The 20350-nt window shown below is 36.8% G+C and overlaps 1 protein-coding gene across 1 annotated transcript in view; it reads left to right on the forward strand.

Moving 5' to 3' along the window:
• The first annotated feature begins 1141 nt into the window (after positions 1-1141).
• Positions 1142-20350, forward strand: part of LOC129223250 (junctophilin-1-like) — a 31033-nt gene continuing 11824 nt past the window's right edge. The window contains exons 1-4 of the mRNA XM_054857815.1: positions 1142-1400; positions 10262-10519; positions 12294-12469; positions 16274-16392. Of these exons, the coding sequence (XP_054713790.1) occupies positions 1167-1400; positions 10262-10519; positions 12294-12469; positions 16274-16392 (787 nt within the window). The 5' untranslated portion in view covers positions 1142-1166. The remainder of the gene's footprint in view (positions 1401-10261; positions 10520-12293; positions 12470-16273; positions 16393-20350) is intronic.

The following is a 20350-nucleotide window of genomic DNA, read 5'->3' on the forward strand; positions in this document are numbered from 1 at the left end:
ATACTCCTAGGATTCCGTGCAGCAATTAAAACGGATCTGAATGTTTCACCAGCCGAACTTGTTTATGGAACTTCACTTCGACTTCCAGGAGATTTTTTCGATGAACATTCGGTTATAAAAAACCCTGAAACTGTGATACAGAAGCTAAGAGATATATTTCACGATTTTGCTCCTTTACCGACAAAATCACATTCTAATATTAAGCCTTTCGTATCACAAGACTTAAAAACTTGCACTCATGTTTTTATCAGAAATGATGGGGTGCGGAAAAGTCTTCAGCCGCCATACAACGGACCTTATGCAGTCATCAAGCGTGGCGCGAAAGTGTTCAAAGTAATGATAAAAGGCAAAAATGTCACTGTGTCTATAGACAGGCTAAAACCAGCATTTCTGTCTGCTGACAAGGACAATGTTAACCAACCAGAAGAAGAAATGCGTAAAAAAGATGAAGAAACTTCATATAGGACAAAATATGGACGAACAGTTCACTTCCCAAAGAATTATGGACATGTCATTCGTGGTTAATGCGTGACTTTCGGCAACGCATTTATTATCATCATTACTGGGAAGGGGGTACTGAAGTGCCCTTCTCAGTCAAAATTATTACCACGTAATGATAATTCTCTAGTATTATATTTTCATCCATATTTTTAATGTCTTTTAATTCTTAAATTTAATTATTTTATTTCTATTTAACACAAACTGCCGAATGGCAACACGTAATTAAAAAAAGTGAAAAAGACGCACGAGATCGTGTTCCACAGAATTTGGTCTTGAGAAAATAAAAATGACGACTTCTTGAAGTATATGTGATGTAAATAAAGTTTTGTCGATTTTTATAAAATAATGGAGTCAAATTCTTATACAAAATTAGGGTGTTGTTATAAATCTTCACAACACTCTCACATAGATAAATATATACAAAGGTACATACATAGATACGCTCAGTTTTTAATGTATGAGATAGCTCGATAACGGGGGACGTTGACAAATAGTTTTTCGGTCAAAACAAATCTCAAAATACAGTTCCAATTTAATTTTTTTCATTGATACACTATTCGAGTGGTTTCCTAGGTAGTTTTGTCGTCTAAAGAAAATCAGTGCATTGAAAGCTTATTCGTTGTCTTCATTTTGCAGGGACCTTTCAGGGCCAATGGGCCAAAGGGATGCGTCACGGCTACGGCGTCAGGAGCAGCGCTCCGTTCGGGTTGGCCGCCCACCGCCGACCTTCCCTCCTCAAGCCCGATTCCGTGGAGGAGGCCGCCGAAGGCGCGCTGCCAAGCCCCGAACTCCGTCCCGAAGACTGCCGAGGAGGTTTCGTGCTCAAGGACCTCCCGAATCAAGACACGGGCACGTGGGGGAGGTCGCTGCCAGCCGATACGAAACGAGCCGCCCTGAAGGTATGTCAGCTGTATCTAGAATTTTTTTCTCTACGCTGGCGGGGATGAAATTTCATTTGCCAGGCATGAAACTTTGACTCAGTTCTGGGGACATGTGCTGGTATGGTCCGGCAGTCAGGAGTTGGCACTTTGCCACGCCTCGCTTCAGAAGAGTCCATTTCCATGAAGGTGCGGAAGGTAATGGGAAATTTAGTCTAGAACAGGGAAAATAGTACAAATGGTAGAAGAAACTCTCATTTGCTCGGGAGCGAGAGATGTACGAGTATCTCTCGTAGGTGCTGCTATACAGCATGATTTAGGAAAACTTTCCAATGAAAGATTACCTACGTTTGGAACTTCGCACGAGTTTTACTCAAACATTAAAAAAAAGTCCACTTACATCCCTTTCCTTCTCACTTGTCTCCCGTAGACCAAAGAACAACTGCGTTTGCGAGTGCATTTTCTCCATACATATTTTCTTTAAAAGTTTCGTTTACGTTCAAAATCTTGTTGAACCGGATAGATCTTTGTGGACCCGGCTTTTTTAAATTTTTTTAGGTATTGAAGATCTTCTCTGGCCATCTTAGCTGTGGGTGCCCAACCCCTGTAAGAGCAAGGGCGCACCTCCCCCCCCCCGTAAAAAGAGGAAAAATACCCCTAAAAACATCCCCACCTTAAAAATTCCAATAGCGCAGGCTGCGCCCCCCCCCCGCCCCTAAGTGGGCACCCCTGTCTTAACCATGGATCTTGAATTCTTTCGAACAGACCCTGAAACCCAAGTTCACACAGTATTATTTGTAGCGAACTTCTTTGTCTTTCATGAAAGGCAGTTGCACAAAAACTTTTTGATTGAGTTCTCTCCCGACCTATTCCGTTCCAGTATTAGATTTGTTCAATGTAAAGCAATATTTTCATTAGTTTTTAGTTTTCTTAGCATGCGTACTGAAAGTATAATAAATACAGAATAAGGAACCTAAATATTATGCTAGTGTGGCCTTTTACCCGACTGCTAAATGTCTTGAAGCAATTTATCACGAAAATATTTCTATCCTTAGTTGATATTTTTTATGTTTTTTGTTTTACTTTATTAAGTGTTTGGAGAGCGATTTGGACTAAAACCTGGTGTATTTTCTTCCAATTAAATTAACTCATAATTACGTTGGCGTCCAATCATGTTAATATTTCAGTCTGATGATAGTTATAGCTGTACCACGCGACTCTTTTTCATTACACACTGTCACTTTCATTTTCCTGCACCAAGAAGTTCAAAACATCTTCACCGGCAAAATATAAAGCGATCACACTCACCTGTATATCGGGTCGCAGATGCATCTTCTCCACAATTTCATTCCTGCTCGTGTTTAGAAACAGGTTTCTGACTCGTGCTCTCTAGAACGTTCATTGTTGTTAATGCAGAATGTATATGAACTTGCGTAGAAATGAAATTTTCAATAATGGTTAAAATTAGAAAGATAATTTTCTGGAGGGGGGGGATGGGAATTTGTTACAGAGATGCAGCCTATTCGGTGCATGCATACTATTTTGAACAGAGCCGTGTCCAGGGGGAGGGTTTTAGGAGTTAAATCTCCCCCATTCTTTACTAATAATAAAGCTGAAAGTCTCTCTGTCCGGAGGATGTCTGTGACGCGCATAGCGCCTAGACCGTTGGGCCGATTTTCATGAAATTTGGCACAAAGTTAGTTTGTAGCATGGGGGTGTGCACCTCGAAGCGATTTTTCGAAAATTCGATGTGGTTCTTTTTCTATTCCAATTTTAAGAAAAAAACTATGATAAATTACGAAATTATCATAACGTGGAACCGTAACATGGGCACAAGCCAATTGGCGAGATACGAAATTATCATAACGTGGAACTGTAACGTGGGTACAAGCCAATTGGCGAGAAAATTCACCATATATTATTTCTAAATATACAGGCGAACCAAAAGACCTTTTAGTTTTTCTATTACGGGCAAAGCCGTGCGGGTGCCACTAGTGTAAAATAAAATAATAGAAAACCAAATGAAAAGTTCGCATTTGACTTTTTATGAACTTATAATGTTGAAGTTAGTGCTCAGCAGTTAGAGAGGGAAAACGAAGTTTCCCGGCAATTTACGACTGTCCTCTTTTTGTCGAGTAAAATGATATTTTCATAAAAGCAGTGATGGTGGAATCGTTGAATGGGCTGTCAACACAAATCATTTTTAAAATTGCATTTTATAAAAAGGTTATGATGACTTAGGTGGTTCACAAAAAGGGAAGAGTTTTGCTGCTATGAATGAATATGCATAGTAATTCTGCTTGGTAATGTAATTTGCATCTTCAACGAATCCCTTACTATTTAGTTTAAGTAACTTACTGCAAAAAACCCTTACTATTTAGTTTATTAAGAGCACTACCTTAGAATATAAAACCTGAAAACAACGTCCTAAAAGAATTTTTAGAATTTTATTAGTACTTGTTGCAATATATTGCACAGTAAACATATAACAAGGATTAAATCTAAGCAGCAGTAGAATAAATAAGTTACTAGCGCAGCCAGAAATAATCTTCTAGGAGGTGAAGTTCATAAGGGTTCTGTTGGTTCTGACAAGTGTGGAAATGTATGTAACTTGAAACTTATTCCTCGAATATTCCTTTATCTCGAAGTTTTTATTGGGTCCCTAACGCTTGAGACTGTGGTGGAAACTTCCCGTAACTCGAACTGCCAATAACTCGAATGTTTTAGCTGGTCCCTTGGGATTTCGAGTTATCGAGAATTGACTAATGTAACGATCGTGACATACACTACCCCGCCCCCCACCGCTACGTCCCTCATTGGAACCAGTATAAAGAAATGAAATATTTGACACAACATTGTGTTTTCCTGATAATGCAGGCAAGAATGAAAAAAAATTGAAACCAAAACCCAACCCTTAATGAAATCTTGGACACGGTCCTGATTTTGAATCTTAAACCTCTAGTATCGTGTTAATATTTCGTTGTAGGAAGAAAATCACTTAGGCGAGATTTTCTTGCAGAAAAACTTGATTATAGTTCTGACCTGGACAATCAGAAAGATGCTATTTTAAATGTATTTATTGATCTATTTTTTTTTTTTTTTCAATTACTACTTACTACTGGACTGATCATAAACTGATGTCAGACATTCGAGAGAAGATTAACAGAATTTAAAAAATAATATTATTGATTAATGTGAACATTTTTAGAATTATATACAACTCAAATCTCTTCAAGCTGCTTTTGCTTTTAAAGCATCAGGAGACAGGAATGCTAGATTATAGGAGGTGGGTCGGGGGATATCTTGACGTAAAAGTGACGTCATACCACACAGAGGTAGTTACGTATGATGAAACACCTCGAGCACCAAAACGTCGTCGAATAACCCTTTTTCTGTATGCATCACCTGTTGAAGGAGTACAGGTGTCTAAACTTAGCACCATTTCTATCTTGGCATTCAACCAAATCGAAAGCTATCACTTGAGACATGAAAACTTTCTTCAATGGTATGAAAAGAGTAATGAATGGAATACAACAAAATAAAACATGTTCTTTTCAATAAACAACTTTATTATCACGTTTACATTTCAACTAAACAGCCTCATATAAATAATAGCCAATGATTGAGTAACCCGCGATTTTCAACAATGAAACTCGCGGCACGGCATGATAATTTGATAATGTGTTTTGGTGATGTTTAACATGCAGGTAAAGGCTTTATTGTGACAAGGCTGAACTCGATCCGGCAACTTAACTGTTTTACTGGTAAGACTGTGTCACTTCAGAGGAATGACGCTAACCACCGGAGTTTATGGTTAATCTACTGGAGTTAGGGTAAAGTTTCAAATATTAAAATGTCACCAAAAAGGCAATGGCTTCGTTCAAATGTAGAAGAGTAGAAGCAATTTCCACCCGTCACATACCTTGACGGGCGACTTTCTAGTAGAAGAATAATTATTTGACTAAAATATGCATCAACGAATTTTTTTCGTTTGTCGTACCGTAACGTAAGGTGTTATTTTCCATTTCAAAAGAAAACTGCTTTAACTTAGTTCACATTTATGGGAAACTTTCGGTCTGCATTGACTGATATTGGCTTTTTGCCATTTGCTTTTATCAACATAATTCACCTTCAGATCAGGCGTAAAAGGGACAATTAGGAAAGTATAACTATTGTCCGTTAGTCAGGAATTGACACTTGACCACACCTTGTTTCAGAAGAATCCAGTTTCATGAAGATACGTTGGGTAAAGAAAAAATGTTGAATTGAATAAGAAAACTTGGGGTGCTTTACAAATGTTCAAATGTAATCATTTTTACTTTTTCACCAACAAAAATCAGCTTTTTCTGCAATTTGAACAGTTCAATAATAAAGAATCACAAAACGAAAACATAATAGAAGTAATCATTTACTTTATTCAACTCATTCTTCATATTGTAAGCATCAATCTGCAAAAATACTTACGTTATTCTTTATGACTAGGAAGTCGCCCGTCATGGTATGACGGGTGAAAATTTGCTTCTACATTTGTACGAAGCCATTGCCTGTTAGGTGATATTTTGGTAGTTTTAAGTTTTAACTCTAGTGGAGTTAACCCCTAACTCCAGTAGATAGCGGTCATTGTTGACTATTTTTATGTTTCTTCATTCTCCTGAAATGACAGTTTTACCAGTAAAACAGTTAAATCACCGAATCAAGTTCAGCCTTGTCACAATAAAGCAATTCCCTGCATGTCAAACATTACCAAATCATATTATCAAATTATCATGCCGTGGCGCGAGTTTCATTGTTGAAACACGCGGGTTACTTTATCATCGGCTATTATTTATATGAGGATGATAATAAACATTAATTAACTTTAATCAACAAACGACAGAATCTAAATGAAGTGTTGCCACTCAAGAAATTTTAGTATTTCAATTGAAATAAATTATTCGCAGTTCTAGAACTTGAATACGCCACTTTAAGGTGATTTAAGAAATCAGCCGAAGGGGTAAAACATTTCAATTTTGCGCGGAAAAGGGAGATGTCTCATTGGTCAGACCATATTATATGCTTGGTTTTACTTCTTCCTGCAGCCATGATCCAGAGACTGCAGCACCTCCTATAGTTTATTTGAATTGTGAGTGAAGTAATAAAATAAATGTTAAACGAACTTTCAGACGATAATTAAATAAGTTATTCCTCTTCTATGAAACTTCTGCAAGAAATGTATTCATATCGCCGAAATGCCGCTAAACTCCTGAATATGCCAAATGTCCTTTTTCGCTACGCTATCGGTTTTGAGGTAATATAACTTGTTTCTTGACTCTAGTGTGGTGGTGCCTATAGCCAGGGCTAAGGCAGAAATACATAAAATACACCTCCAGCTCAGTCATTCCTGAAACTGCAGTCCTCGGATGGAATGACTGAGCTGGCGGTGTATTTTATGTAACTTGTTTCAGTCTAAGTCACTCATAATTGACAAGCACCAACTCGGCAGGGTCGCACTATAATAAGAGACAAGGACGTAACCAAAGGGGGGGGGGGGTCCATGGGGTCCGGACCCCCTCCCTCCCTTCCCGAAAGACCATTGTGTGCTTTTTGTCAGTTGTTGCACCTCACGTCAACAAAAAATTTTCAAAAGAGAAAAATTTTATTAAACCTGGTATTTTTCCCTCAAATATTTCCATTAATCAGCAATTTTCCCGCGTCCGAGTCAATTCAGAACACCAGAACCTCGTGCAACTACAGTTCCCTCCTGCAGCCTGTCTTTTGCTGTGTCGTGTACTCCGTCCGAAAATGATGAATTTCCGTTTCTTCTTTCAACTCAGCAGGGTTGTGATCTTGAAATTCGGCCCCTTTTCCCTTGGTCCACCAGATTGCCATCGGCAAAGTAATTGAAAACAAACATTCATTGTCACTTTCGCCGTACCCAAGTCTCATTGGCGTGGTTTTCTTTCTTTCTTTCTTGTTTTGACTCTTTTCCCGTTTGGACTTGATTTCCTAGACATATGCTGCACGAAGGACAGCCAGAGTGGGGTGCATCCCTGGTGAATCAGTAATTGAAATTCCTATTATTTTCTGTTTTAGCACACAGTATTTTTCTACCACACACTTATAGGAAACATATCTAGAACAAATATGTAATCAAAAGAAAATTAAGTTTACACAAACTAGGTAAGTTGTAGTTCTTTTTTAAAGTTTTCTTAACAATACGAGTAGTTTTATGTGTTAATGTGTTTTCCTGTTAAAAAATTAAGTTCAGACGGCAACGAAAAAGAAATTCTACACATTTCGTGTGTTTGAGGATGAGAAAAAAAATAAACATTAATTATTAATTAACTAATTTTTGTTCTTTATATTTTTGGTATGATTCATTTCAGATTTATTTTATATTTTGATTAATAATCCTATTTAAACTTTTAGTTTATTTTTAACAATAATGGATAACTTATGTCCCCAGAAGCTTACAACTTTTGAACTGTAATCCTGAAAAAAAGTTCTTTTTTTTGAACTTTTTAAGCTCAAGATAACATTGAGAAACTTCTCTCTCCTTTCTGAGAAACAAACTAGATTTTTTACGGATATTTTTCCACCCAATATTTAAACATGACCATGAAACATATTAAATGCCCAAAAAGAATTTGTGTTTGAAAATAAAATAAGTGAATAAATAAAATTCGAAGTTGATGTAACGAAATTACTTTTCGCTGTATCAACATTTTATAAAGCAAAGAATGAAATTGAAAATTACTCGAATATTTTATTGTGATTACTTTATGAAATTGCGAGTTTGGCCATATTAACACATGTAATTTAAAAATAATTATTTGAAATTCGTACTTTTAACTCTTACTGAATTGTGAGTCTATGGTCCCAAGAGAAGAGCCGTTAGTCATTTTTAACTGAAGAAAGAAAAAAATTTCTTCGATGTTGTTCCGTTTTTCAAGTAAAGCATATTTATTTGCATCATTGGAATAAATTTTCTGATTGATATTTACCGCCTTTGTACTGAGGAATTATTTAGTAAGCATCTATGCATCCATCATTAGTAAATTGCGAAGGTAGCATTAAACGTAGAAAAACAGACATGTGCATTTAACTATAAATTACCAGGTGAAAATTTCTGCTATTCACTGCGTTACAAGTAAATAATTAAAAAAAATGTGAATGCGAGGTAAAGTTTCGTGTGTTTTTCACTTCTATATCAGTTCTTTTTTTTTTTTTAACGCTTAATTTCTTCAAGTTAAAATTACTTGCTATTTCTTTCAATAGAATATATTTTACTAACATCACATAAAAGAGCGAAAAAAAAGAGTCAATACCTACGTTATAAAATATGATATGCTTTCGAGAATGCAGGATGATTACAAAATTGCGCCTAGAATGGAAGTTATACCAATTTGAAAATGAAAGAATCAGAAGTGTTATTATTGTTATATTAATTTTGGAAGATTGATTTAAATCATCTCTGGATTTTTAACTACAAATATTCTAAGAGTTTTTACAAACGATTGTCTTTAGACTTTGGAACATCAGATGACTGAGGAGCAAAAAATTTGCAAATTGAGGCTATAAGAAACCTATTAGTTTTGTTTCCAAAAATTGGCTAGCTTTATGCATACATATTGTTGAAAATGTATCTAATTTGATGCTGCTGTATTATCGCAAACGGGACGAAGACTACCTTAATGATCAAAATTTGACGCTTGACTCAGAATTATGGAGTCTGACACTTGCTTACTGCTAATAAAGACAGTAAAGTAACTAGGTTATAATTAAATATTGTCACGATAATTCGTAACAGAGCATATTGTCATCTTCCCTATAGTTGTTTACAATTATTTTTTTTTAATTTGAAAAAGACTGATTTGTACAGAAGTTGTTTTGTATCAGCAGAATAAACAGAACTCGTGTTTGGTGGTGAGATAGGTGAGTGCAATGCCTCCTCTTGATCTTTTAAATGAAGCATCAAATTGAAAACATCAGAGGAAAACTGCCAATAATGTTCAAATCATTCATGACCTTATAAAAAAACATTTATAAAAAGCAATCATTTACATTGAGCTACAATATGAGCTACCAATTCTGCTTTAGCATGTCTCCTCTTTTGAAGTTCGTGCAATCTTGGACCCCCCCCCCCCCCCCCGCTTAACAAAGTTCTAGCTACGTGCCTGTAAGAGATGATCAAAATGCTTAATATGGACCCTTGCATTTGCTGGGAAGTTATTTCACATCTATATATATATATATAAATGAATGTTTGTCTGTATGTCATCCATGAACTCCAAAACTACCCGGCAGATTTGGCTGAAACTTTCACCGTTTGTTATTTTTGGTACTGGGAATGTTTACAGACCAGTTCGAAAAAAATCCGATCGATAGTTCCTTTTTATTCCAATTTAAGTCACAATCCATTGGATAAATACGAATAAAACTAACGGCTGCAGAAATTAATTCGCGTGAAAGATCTCATTGATAAGAAGTTAGCTGTTGCCATTTTTCTTGAGTTTGAACAAATAAATTCTTTCTTTATTGTTTTATGGTTTTTCATGCAACGGGGGGATTTAAAACTTTTTCTATTTGACATTTTTAGCGATTGATTGATCTTGCAAACTGCGTGAGTACAAAATTTGAGTATAGTCACGGCTTCACTTGATACCTGGACCGATTATTATGAAAATTGCTATATACATGTATTTTTCCACGGAGAAGGTGCATAATATGCTCATTGAAGCCACTCGCCACCAGGTGGCACTGCAGAGTAGCAACTTCTGCCCCGTTCAACCGATTGTCATGAAAATCAGTATAATGATGTATTTTTTTGTTGGCGTAGCAACGCGCGTCGGGTACAGCTAGTTGCTATTATAAAAGGGTTAACTTCGGTTTTCCTCCCTCAGAACTTGGTGTCCAAGACGAAACGCGGCCGGCGTTCCAGCTTCGAGGACCTGACTGATGGTTCGGATTCGGACGCCACAGAGAGCAGCTTCATGGTCCAGGACGAAGTGATCGACGGCAACGTTATCGAGACCTACATGGGGGAGTGGAAGAATGACAAGCGCAGCGGATTTGGCATCGCCGAAAGATCGGACGGAATCAAGTACGCGGGCGAGTGGTACAACAACAAGAAGTTTGGGTACGGACTCACCACCTATAAAGTACGTAACTGGACTTCACTCAAACAAATGCTCTATAAATTAGAAAATTAAAATAATAATTTTTAAAAAATACTGGAGCAATTAAAAAAATTATTATTGGAAGGGAATAGGGATAGTTGTCATTCCGTTTACATTGTAAGTTTCGTCATTAAACCTTCTATAAAATATCTAAATACGTAATTCATAATTAATTTTACATATCAAAACCCGAAAACAAAATTAAAAGAATTATGCACTATATCTAGGCTGTACACCTTGAAGAGTAGTTGAACTATTGATTATAACTCGAGTAGTGAGTACCATTACTTTTTGCTTTAACAGCAGCGGTTCGTCTTGGCATGGACTCGTCAAGACACAAGACGCGATGGAAAGTCATATGCATTTAAGACTCACAATTCACGAAGACTAGGAACCTCGAAACACTTTTCTACAATCTTTTTTCGCACATTTGTGCTTAGAACGTTGGTTTCCCAACATCCTTTAGGACAACTTTATCAACTTGCTGCTTTCGACGGCAATCGTGCAACTCGCCTGAAGTGAGATGCTGTACGCCGCCTTAGGCGGTGTACCTTAAGAGCTTCGCCCCCTCCTAGTCGCATGCGGTGCTACAATAATTAATGGGCAGTACATACATTTTCATCACGACTTGCCACAAACTTCACTCACTTTCGCTGGAGTCATTCCAAAGTCAGTGCGTGCCTTTTATTTTCAACTAAAGGAAAGGATGAGATGATTCAAAATCATTCAAAAAACACACTTTAGTTCTTTACTTCCGCTTGAAACAGGCATTCTGCCATCATTGCTCAGACGACGATATGGTCTTGAAACGGAAGAAAGGGAGTAGCGGAAAAAAAAAAAAAAAGAATAAGGAGAAGCAGAACACCAGATTTCGGAAAAAAGAATGGAAGGAGAAAAAAAAAGTTTTTAATTAATGTCTCCGCTTATTAAAGTTGCACAAGTATGCAACCTAGCCAACCTGTAGAGTGACAAATTACGAATTTAGTCTACCCATACCTGGTTCCATGATAAATTTTCTGTCGTTCACCAGGAGTAGTTTAGCTTATTAGTTTATTTAAAATATGTTTTCACTTGATGAAGACAACAATAAAATTACATACAACACTAGCTAAAACAAAGAAGTTTTCACCACAGAAGCATTAACTGGTTCAGTGCTCCAAAAGTTTGGGCAAGAAGTAAGACTGGCACTACCATTAATTGAGAATTTTTCAAGATTTTTTGCCTGACGTTACCTTAGTAAAACATACCATGTTCACATGCGCCCCGTGCTCACATGTGCCCGCTTTTCCCTTACACCAGCAAATGGTGCAAATATATTATCTGGAATAGATCAATCTTACTAAACCAAAAACGTATAGGAGAAGTGAGGGGATTTTTTCTAACAAAACTGGTCTGGTTACTCGTTTAGACGCGTACGTATAGTGTAGATGTAAAAAATATTAAGACAAGTGAATCTACAATTCAGGTTTATACCCAGTCAGGTTTCGGTGACCAATTAAAGTTTGATCTCATTGGAAAAGAGGGAGGAGAAAGTAACAGAAATGTCAAAAAATAGATTTTGCACTTGTTAAGTTAAAATAGGTACATTTAACTACGTTCAATTAATCATCGCCTTTTCTTTTTCGAAAGTGTGTACAGAACACGTTTGTAGAAAATGTTTTATATTTTGGCCTGTTTATAGTTCTAAAGTGTATAATGTGGTGTAAAGAAATTGCGACATATTATTTCTCTTTCTTTTTTGCACTTACGGTTTTAGAACGGCCAGGAGGAGTACGGAAAGTACAAGAACAATTTGCTGCTGATGTCCGGTGGCAAGAAGGGATTGTTCCTGCTTCGATCGGCGAAGTTTCGAGGACGAGTCGAAGCAGCTGTCAACACCGCCCACCGTGCTTCTCAAATAGCCTTGCAGAAGGCCGATATTGCCATTTCCAGGTAAGAGAACATTATCTAAGAGTTCTTTTTACTTAGTCAAGTGGTGGTTATTTAGTAATACCCAAGTTTTTGCTCAGTAACTTGAATAGTTTTTTGATAGTAATGTGCAAAGGTATAAGGAAAATGAAACTAAGCAATAATAGAGGAACTAATTCCTTTATGCGTTGTGTCAATAACAGAACTATTTCCGGGAAGACAGGCAATGTTTCAGCAGAATGTTCTGGGATAACGTGTCGTCTAACTTGTTCCACGTCTTTTTTCAGGACACTAATGAGTTTAGATACGAAATCTGGTCTAAAAGTCTTCTGTGGATCTTGACTGTAGTCCTGATTGGGCGGCGCACAGTGGTTCAAAACGACAAAAAAGCGGAAAAAATTCAATAACTTTGAATATTCGCAAAAAATGCTTTGGAAAATTGTTAAAATTGTTGCATGGTAATATTTATCTTCATGCTTGCTGATCGTATTCACTGCGAAACCCCGATTTTACGTCCCTCGAATCTACGTTTTCCCCACATTATACGTTTTTTACCATCAGGTCTCAGTTTTTCCGTGCACTAATAATATTAATTTAACCCGGATGGAAAGTTTGTTATTTATGATTTTCCCGCATTTTACGTTCCCCTTGGCAGTTAAAAAAAAAAGAGAAAAAGTGTTTTAAAATTAAAAAAAATGTTTCCCTCTGTGCATTTTTAAACATAATCCACTCTGTTGAAAGTTAATCCACGAAAACAGAAACGCTTCTGCTCCATCCATAGCTGACCTTATGGACTTTTCGGCCGCCAATGAAGATGAACAAGAAGAAGAGTAAACACAACTCGTCTCTTCTTTCAATACTTCATTTAATAGCTTAATAATAGTGAAAGACTCTTTTTCTTTATCATAAAGAGCAGGAAAAAACTTTGCAAAGTGTTCCAATCCCCTGGAAGATGCTGTATTTACTTTGGATTCAATAACTCATTATTACTGACTATTTTCAACCTAAACGCCCGAATTCGTTATTTAATGTGTTAGAATAATCTAAACTGGTGTGTACAATAATGTTTTTGTCGTAAAATATCGTATTTTTACATTTTATAAGCGTCATCGTAGCAACCTTTATTACTATTTTTGTTTCCTTATCTGATTTTTGTTTTTTAAACATTTCCCGTATTTTACGTTTTTCCATATTTTATGTTTTTGGATTTGAATTGATGTTTTCCCATATTTTATGTTGGATTCAGGCCTCTGAGAAACGTGAAATCGGGGTTTCTCTGCAGTTCAAATTCATTTCTGTTTTTAGTGAAAAATATAAATTAAATCAGTCGTATGCCACACGGAAGGTTTATTTATTGCAATTGATACCCTCCAACAATATTTTCTGGCAATGTTGACAAACTGAGAACAGCTTTATACCAGAATGATTTCGAAAAGGAAATCAGAAATTTCAAACGTTTAATGATTTTCTAATTTCATTGTTTTACGAACAGAATGGTTATTTAACTTTTTATATAGAATTTTGTATGAATTTTAAAAATTTCTTTCTTATATGCATCTTCTTTAAAGCCAAACGGGTCCGAAAATTGTTATTTTCAGGTTACTACTGCATTGCATGTAGAATAATGCTCTGCATTAAGCCATAACAACGTAAATCTGTTTTTGAAAAATCCTCTATATTTATTGATGAATGTTTCAAAAGCCCCAAGTTTCGGAAACAGTAAACTAACGTTTTTAGGCTCTCCTGCAAAGTAGTGAAACTGTGACATACGTTAGTCTGGAGCATGTCAAATTTGATGACCAATTTCTTTGATAAAAAAGCAATTTACCCCCTTCATACCGTTACGAGTTATTTTCTAACTTACTATATTGGTATTCCTAAATAGCGAAGATCAAACAAAAACATCTGCCACGACTGCAGTCGCAGGTGGTCGCAGCTAAAATGTTGTTGCTTATTTACAGGAAGGATTAAACTATCGATATATGTAAATTTTAACCCACCGGAAGCCGCCGATAAAAGTATATTCCACAATAGTTTTCATTATATTTTTAAGAAAATAATGTTTTTTTAAAATTCAGGTAGTTTTCAATTTTGATGAATTTTTCATTTTTAATTACGATGTAATATGCATCCTATAAGTGTGAAAAATCAATCAGAAATGACTTTTATTAAATTTTAGTCCGCCTTATTGAACGAATGAATTAAAACTGAAGTATAAGGCGTACGTCCGAAAAAAGTAAAAACATAATTGTTCAACAATCTTGGCTTATTTTTGTGAAAAAGGAATTTTTTTTTCAAAAAACTCTTATGGAGTAAGTTACTACAACTCAAGGGCTAAGTAATTACGGCATGAAATATTTTTTATCTTAAAACTTAAAAATGGCTATTTTTTCCGCCCTTGAACCACTGTGCGGCGTGCTAATATCGCGTTGAACAGCACGGTTTCTGATCGATTAGCTAATCTTATTCTAATTCGCAACTCCAATAAACTACAGGGGACGCTGCAGTCACTGTCTAATGGCAGATGAAAAAGGTAAAACAAACAAATGCCGTAACTTATAACTTGCTTTTACGCTTAGTGAATGAAAGTAATTTTTCATCGTGTTTGTGGGAAGCTTTCTTTTCTATTCTTCTAAAATTACATTACACCATAAACTGTCTCAAGTCTGTGATTTACCTCAAAGAAAGCACGTGGAATAGAATGTTTTACCTTTGTCTGTAGTATTGTTAATCACCGCAAGGTAGCGTATTCGAGCTCTGGAGTTGCGAATTAGTCTTGAGAGAATGTCCGATTGCTTCATTCTGAGATCATAGTTAGTTCTTAATTTGCTAACTATCGAAATTACGCGTTTCTGTGATTTAGAATGCAGCAATTAGATGTCTCTTCAAGACTACAGAAAATAAACCAAGAGAAAGAGTGCCGTCAGGCTTCCTATTGACAATCAGTCCAATCATAGTTAAGATCAAGATCTACAGAAAACTTTCAACCCAGAATTTGTTGTTTATCTCATTTATGCTGTGAAGAAGTCAGAAACAACAGTAAAAACCCCATCGGAGTCTTCCTAAAAAAGACCACGGCGGAAAGTTATTCTGTGATTGAAGAGATATATAATCACAATAGACACATAAGAAGTGTGTTACGAGCTTACAATTTGCGAAATTTTGGTCAACTTTGAGAAGTGATCAACAACCAGTATATGTATGGCACTGAAGTGATTAAGGCTTGAAATGTTTGCTCTTAGGCATAACGCATTGACAAACGGCTTCCCTATTAATCCCGAAAGACATACTTGAAATAATTTTTATTTCCCTGATTTGCAAATGCAACATTTTCATTTGCAAATGCCTAGGCTTTTAATATGAGTTGTTCAGAATTCATCCGGCGATAAAAGACTACCGGTCTCCTCCCCTTGTTTACTTTTCTTCCCAATTCCCGTTGTTCGTTATGCTCGCTATTAAAGTCTATCTTAATATCTGAACTTTAAAACGCATTTTGCTCAAAATTTTAAATCGACTACTCGCAAACCTTTGCTTTTCACTGCCTCATATGTAACGTATTATACAGTACACAAATGTTTTGGTAATTTCATGTGTGCCTCTAAAAAACCGTAGAAGAGGCAATTGCTCCTCTTGATTCCCTAAATGACGGAGCTGCAAAAGATAGAAAAAACGTGTTTTTTGAAAAATGTTCGTTTTCAAATTTAAATTAATAATGAGCACTGGCATTTCTGGTACTGTTTAGTGAATCATAAAAGTGTTGACAGATGACATTTTTCGTCTTTCTTGTCTATCAAGTATTACTTAATAATGTGAATGTTTCGTTTTTAGAACTGCTACAGCCCGCGGCAAAGCAGAGCAAGCGGACAAAGCTGCCAAACATGCTCGAGAGGATTCGCAAATAGCCAGAATGGTAGCAAAGCAATATGCCCCAGAATTCCACCAACCAGGTATTCGATGATGTTCTTAATGTACTGGAAAATATTTTCTTGGGGATTTCACAAAGCAATTCAGATGTATAAAAACATTACCGCTTAAAACTACAGTACAGACTCGTCATTTCGAATTTTACGGGGAGGGGGAAGGGCAAAGGGGTATATACTTGTGGCGGAGCGGTAATGTTTGTGGTGTCACCCCACCAACTTCCCCTACAAACGCAAAAAAAAAAAGTTTTAATGTTCTATGAAAACATGTAATTCGTACAATTTTCAGAACATTTGTGTTATTACGAAATTTTAAGTTGGTTAGTGTACAAAAGACAAATAAATACTATGAATGCTTTTTACATAACTTGCCCTTGACGCATTTGAGTAGAGCCGTTGACAGGTCTAAGAAATAAGAGGTTGCACAAAATGGATGGCCTCTTAATCATTTCAAACAAATCTCAAACACAGGGGGGGGGGAGAAATGAATTTCAGTTTTTTGATTTAAGAGGACGTCACTACACTGGGTTTAAGTCTTTGCAATATGAATTTAATCCTGAATATAATATATTCAATCCATAGATGTGGGGTGGAAGTTCGGGGGGTCCAGAGGTCCCCCCCCACGAAAATTTTTAAATTTGTTGTCTTAAAAATGTATTTTAGCTGTATATTTTTCAAAAATTTGCAATTCCACTTCGGGGGACACCCGGGACGGACCACCGCCCCCCCCCTAGTGACGCCACTAAATATACATAATGCAAATTAAACCAAAAAGCAGCAAAAAATACTTACATGTAAGTACATTAATTTCTCAAAGCCGGGAGTGGAGTGGGGGCATCTTATTTCTCCGGACCACTCTAAATGACGGGCTTGTGATAGGACTTCCTTGACTATTGAGGTTAAGGTATTCTTGAACTATACCATTGCAGAATGTACGGAAAGCGTAGTTTGCCCGTGTTAAAGATTCTTCACGGATTAGCTAGTTGCATACACATATATTTATTCACAATTGAACATAAGCCATAATGCAACAAATCAGGGGCGCACCCAGGATTGTTTCTTGGGAGGGGCTAGAAGTTTCGCGAGGAGCTCCGATAAGTGAAGTCAAAGGCAAAATCAATGAAGCTTCAAAAGGCCCTCCCCCGAAATAAGAGTTACAAGTCTACAAAACATTAGAAGTCCCGAAAAAACCTAATTTCAGGGAGTCCTTAGTGATTTCAGAGAAAAGACGGAGGTGGGCGTTTCATGAGAACTGCCACGAAAAATTCCGGAAGTAAAGCCTTAAAAATGACATTTTAGGGGTGTTAAGGGAAGATGAGGAGGTTTTCCCCCTGGAGAACATCGCTAAACTGAAATTTCTAAATTCCGCAATTTACTTAAAAATTGAAGGTTTATGCAATTGTGGTGACGCAAAAGTGGGGTTAGGGGACTCTAAACCGAAATTTTTTTGAAATTTAAGTCTTAAAATCGCATTTTTGGGTATCTTTGATGGTATTTAGGAGAAAAGGATCAGAGTTCCATGGCTCTGCCCAGAAATGTTTTGATACTGAAGTAATAGAAACGCAAATATAGATTATTTGCTGAAATATTAGGAGATTGAGGGGGGGGGGGGGTACTCTCGGTAATGCTTCGAAATTGAAGCCCAAAAAAATACATTTTCATGCTATGTTTGGTTATTTCAAGGGTTCTCCTAAAAAATTTTCTACATAGAGGATCTAAAAACACAATTGTAAATTATTTTTTTTTGTGCAAAGGGGTACAGGATGGAAGATTCGGGAGTTCTCCAATTTAAAAGATTTTTCAGCTATCTTTTGGAGATGATACACAAAGGAGGGAAATGCGGAAGTTTTTCGAATTTAAAGTCTCTGAAAAAAAATAAAGTTTTCTTTGGGGAAATCATGATGGGAATTGGAGATTATGTGCTCTCTCCCGGAAATTTTCGAAAACTCAAGGTCAAAAAATGCAATTTTAGGCTCTCTTTGGTCAAGGGGGTTCGTCTTCATGCCTCTGGGAGGGGCTTAAGCCCCTTAGCTCCCCCGTGGGTGCGCTATTGCAACAAATAGTTTTAATGAGATTTCTGACAGAAATTCTACTAGGCCCTTTCATTTCAGAAAATGGTTTTTCACAACGAGGTCTGCTTCCCGTCTCCTTCTTCCAGTTCAGAAGCAGTTCTTTTTAAAGAGGGGCGGGGAGTACAAGAGAAGGAGTTCAAAGACCAAACCCCTGAATTACTAGTATTCCTGAAACGTCTGCAATATTTCTTTATGGGCGAAGAAGTGTCAAAAACTTAATGATAACGCTACTTATCTGGGAACATACGTAACAAATAATACTTAAATCCAAAATCATTAAGGCACTTCGACTGATACAAATTTAGGAATGGTAATCGAGAGCTTCGTTACGTTTATGCGACATAACAGTTGTTTTCTGCACATGTGATCTATCGTTTACTGGTGTCCTAAATTTGCAGTGGTAAGGAGAAAAATACATGGGGATCGTCGCAACGCGAATAGCATGTGGCCCAAGCCTTATGCTACGAAATTCAAAACAGCGTCAATCAAGTAATAAACAACAGAAAAAATAATGGAACTGAAAACTAATAAATGGTTTTAGAACAAACCTAGACAACTGTAGCACAACATTATTTAATTATTGAAAAGTAACCGCAATTTGTCATTTTGAAATCATAGATTTCAATAAAATGAACATTTATTACCAGTTTGATATCGATTGTGACTGCGATAAAATCTTTAACGCAGACTCGTCTACGCATTTCATTGGCTCAACGCAAAATCATTGACTGTAATTCTGATTCTATTTTATTTATTTTTCACTGCCGAATCATACTTTAATAGCCTTAATAGAGGGCACCGCTCCCTGCGGTTGCTCAATGCCACCTGCAGCTGGTAACATATGATGATTTTAACGTTTTTACACCTGGATGTCCGGTCCCTTAAGGTTTAGAGGGGTGAGACAGGGCGGAATGGCTTCCCGTGGATGTCCTGCATCCAACAGTATCAGTATTGACCTAGTGGACATTGTCAGTCCGGAGAAGAGAGGGTTACAGACGCGCATAAATATTTATAGTAGACTAGGGGCTCCACCCCCCTGCTCGCCAACCTCCGGTCTAAGCATGGAGCGGCTTAATTACCAACCTGCCTTCTGAGGTTTGGTGTACGCCACCTTTGGCGGTGTAGTTCGGAAGCTTCACCCTCTCCACGCTGACTGCGGGGGCTGGGCATAAACACTGGCTTCGGCGATGTACACGGGGGGCTCCGCACCTTGCCGCCTGTCACTTCGTTATATTTCGCCAAATTTGGCGACAATGCTGGTAATTTCTCGCCACATTTGGCGTCTAAACCGGATGAATGTTGCCAAATGTCACGCTACCAGTAAGATATTTGAAGATTTTAATGGAAAAGTTTTTGATTCCTGCCTCTGGCACATTAAAGTTTAGAGGAACGAGATGGAATGGCTTCTTCTGGATATCACATATCCAACGGTATCTGCATCAATCTGAGAAACGTTGACAGTCTGGAGGAGATAGGATTGCAGGCGCACAGATAGACAGACGCGCACAGATTTTAATTATATACATTGCATTTACTGGCATAAAACTGAAGAAGTATTCATAAAGCATTGCAGAGTTGTCCAAAATTAAAAAATAATAGTGCTAAAAACCATATTAAATATTAACCTAGTTCAAAGTTATCCTGACAGAGAAGCATTGAGCCATGTCAAAAATGTGATGTGAAATAAATCATTTTAGGAAAAGTAGTTCAGATTTAAGACGAAAATATACAATTTCTAAATGTATATTAATTAATTTATTTTTCATTTCATAGCATGAGACTTCTAACATTTATTGGGTGATTCTCGAAAAAATGTCCCGCGTGTAACGCTAAGTTTTTTATTTTATTGAAGTAACTATTAATTAAATATCGGATTAACTGTTATGCTTTGATAGTATATTAAGGCATGTATT

The sequence above is a fragment of the Uloborus diversus genome, chromosome 5 (genome assembly GCF_026930045.1).
Source record: "Uloborus diversus isolate 005 chromosome 5, Udiv.v.3.1, whole genome shotgun sequence".
NCBI lineage: Eukaryota > Metazoa > Arthropoda > Arachnida > Araneae > Uloboridae > Uloborus > Uloborus diversus.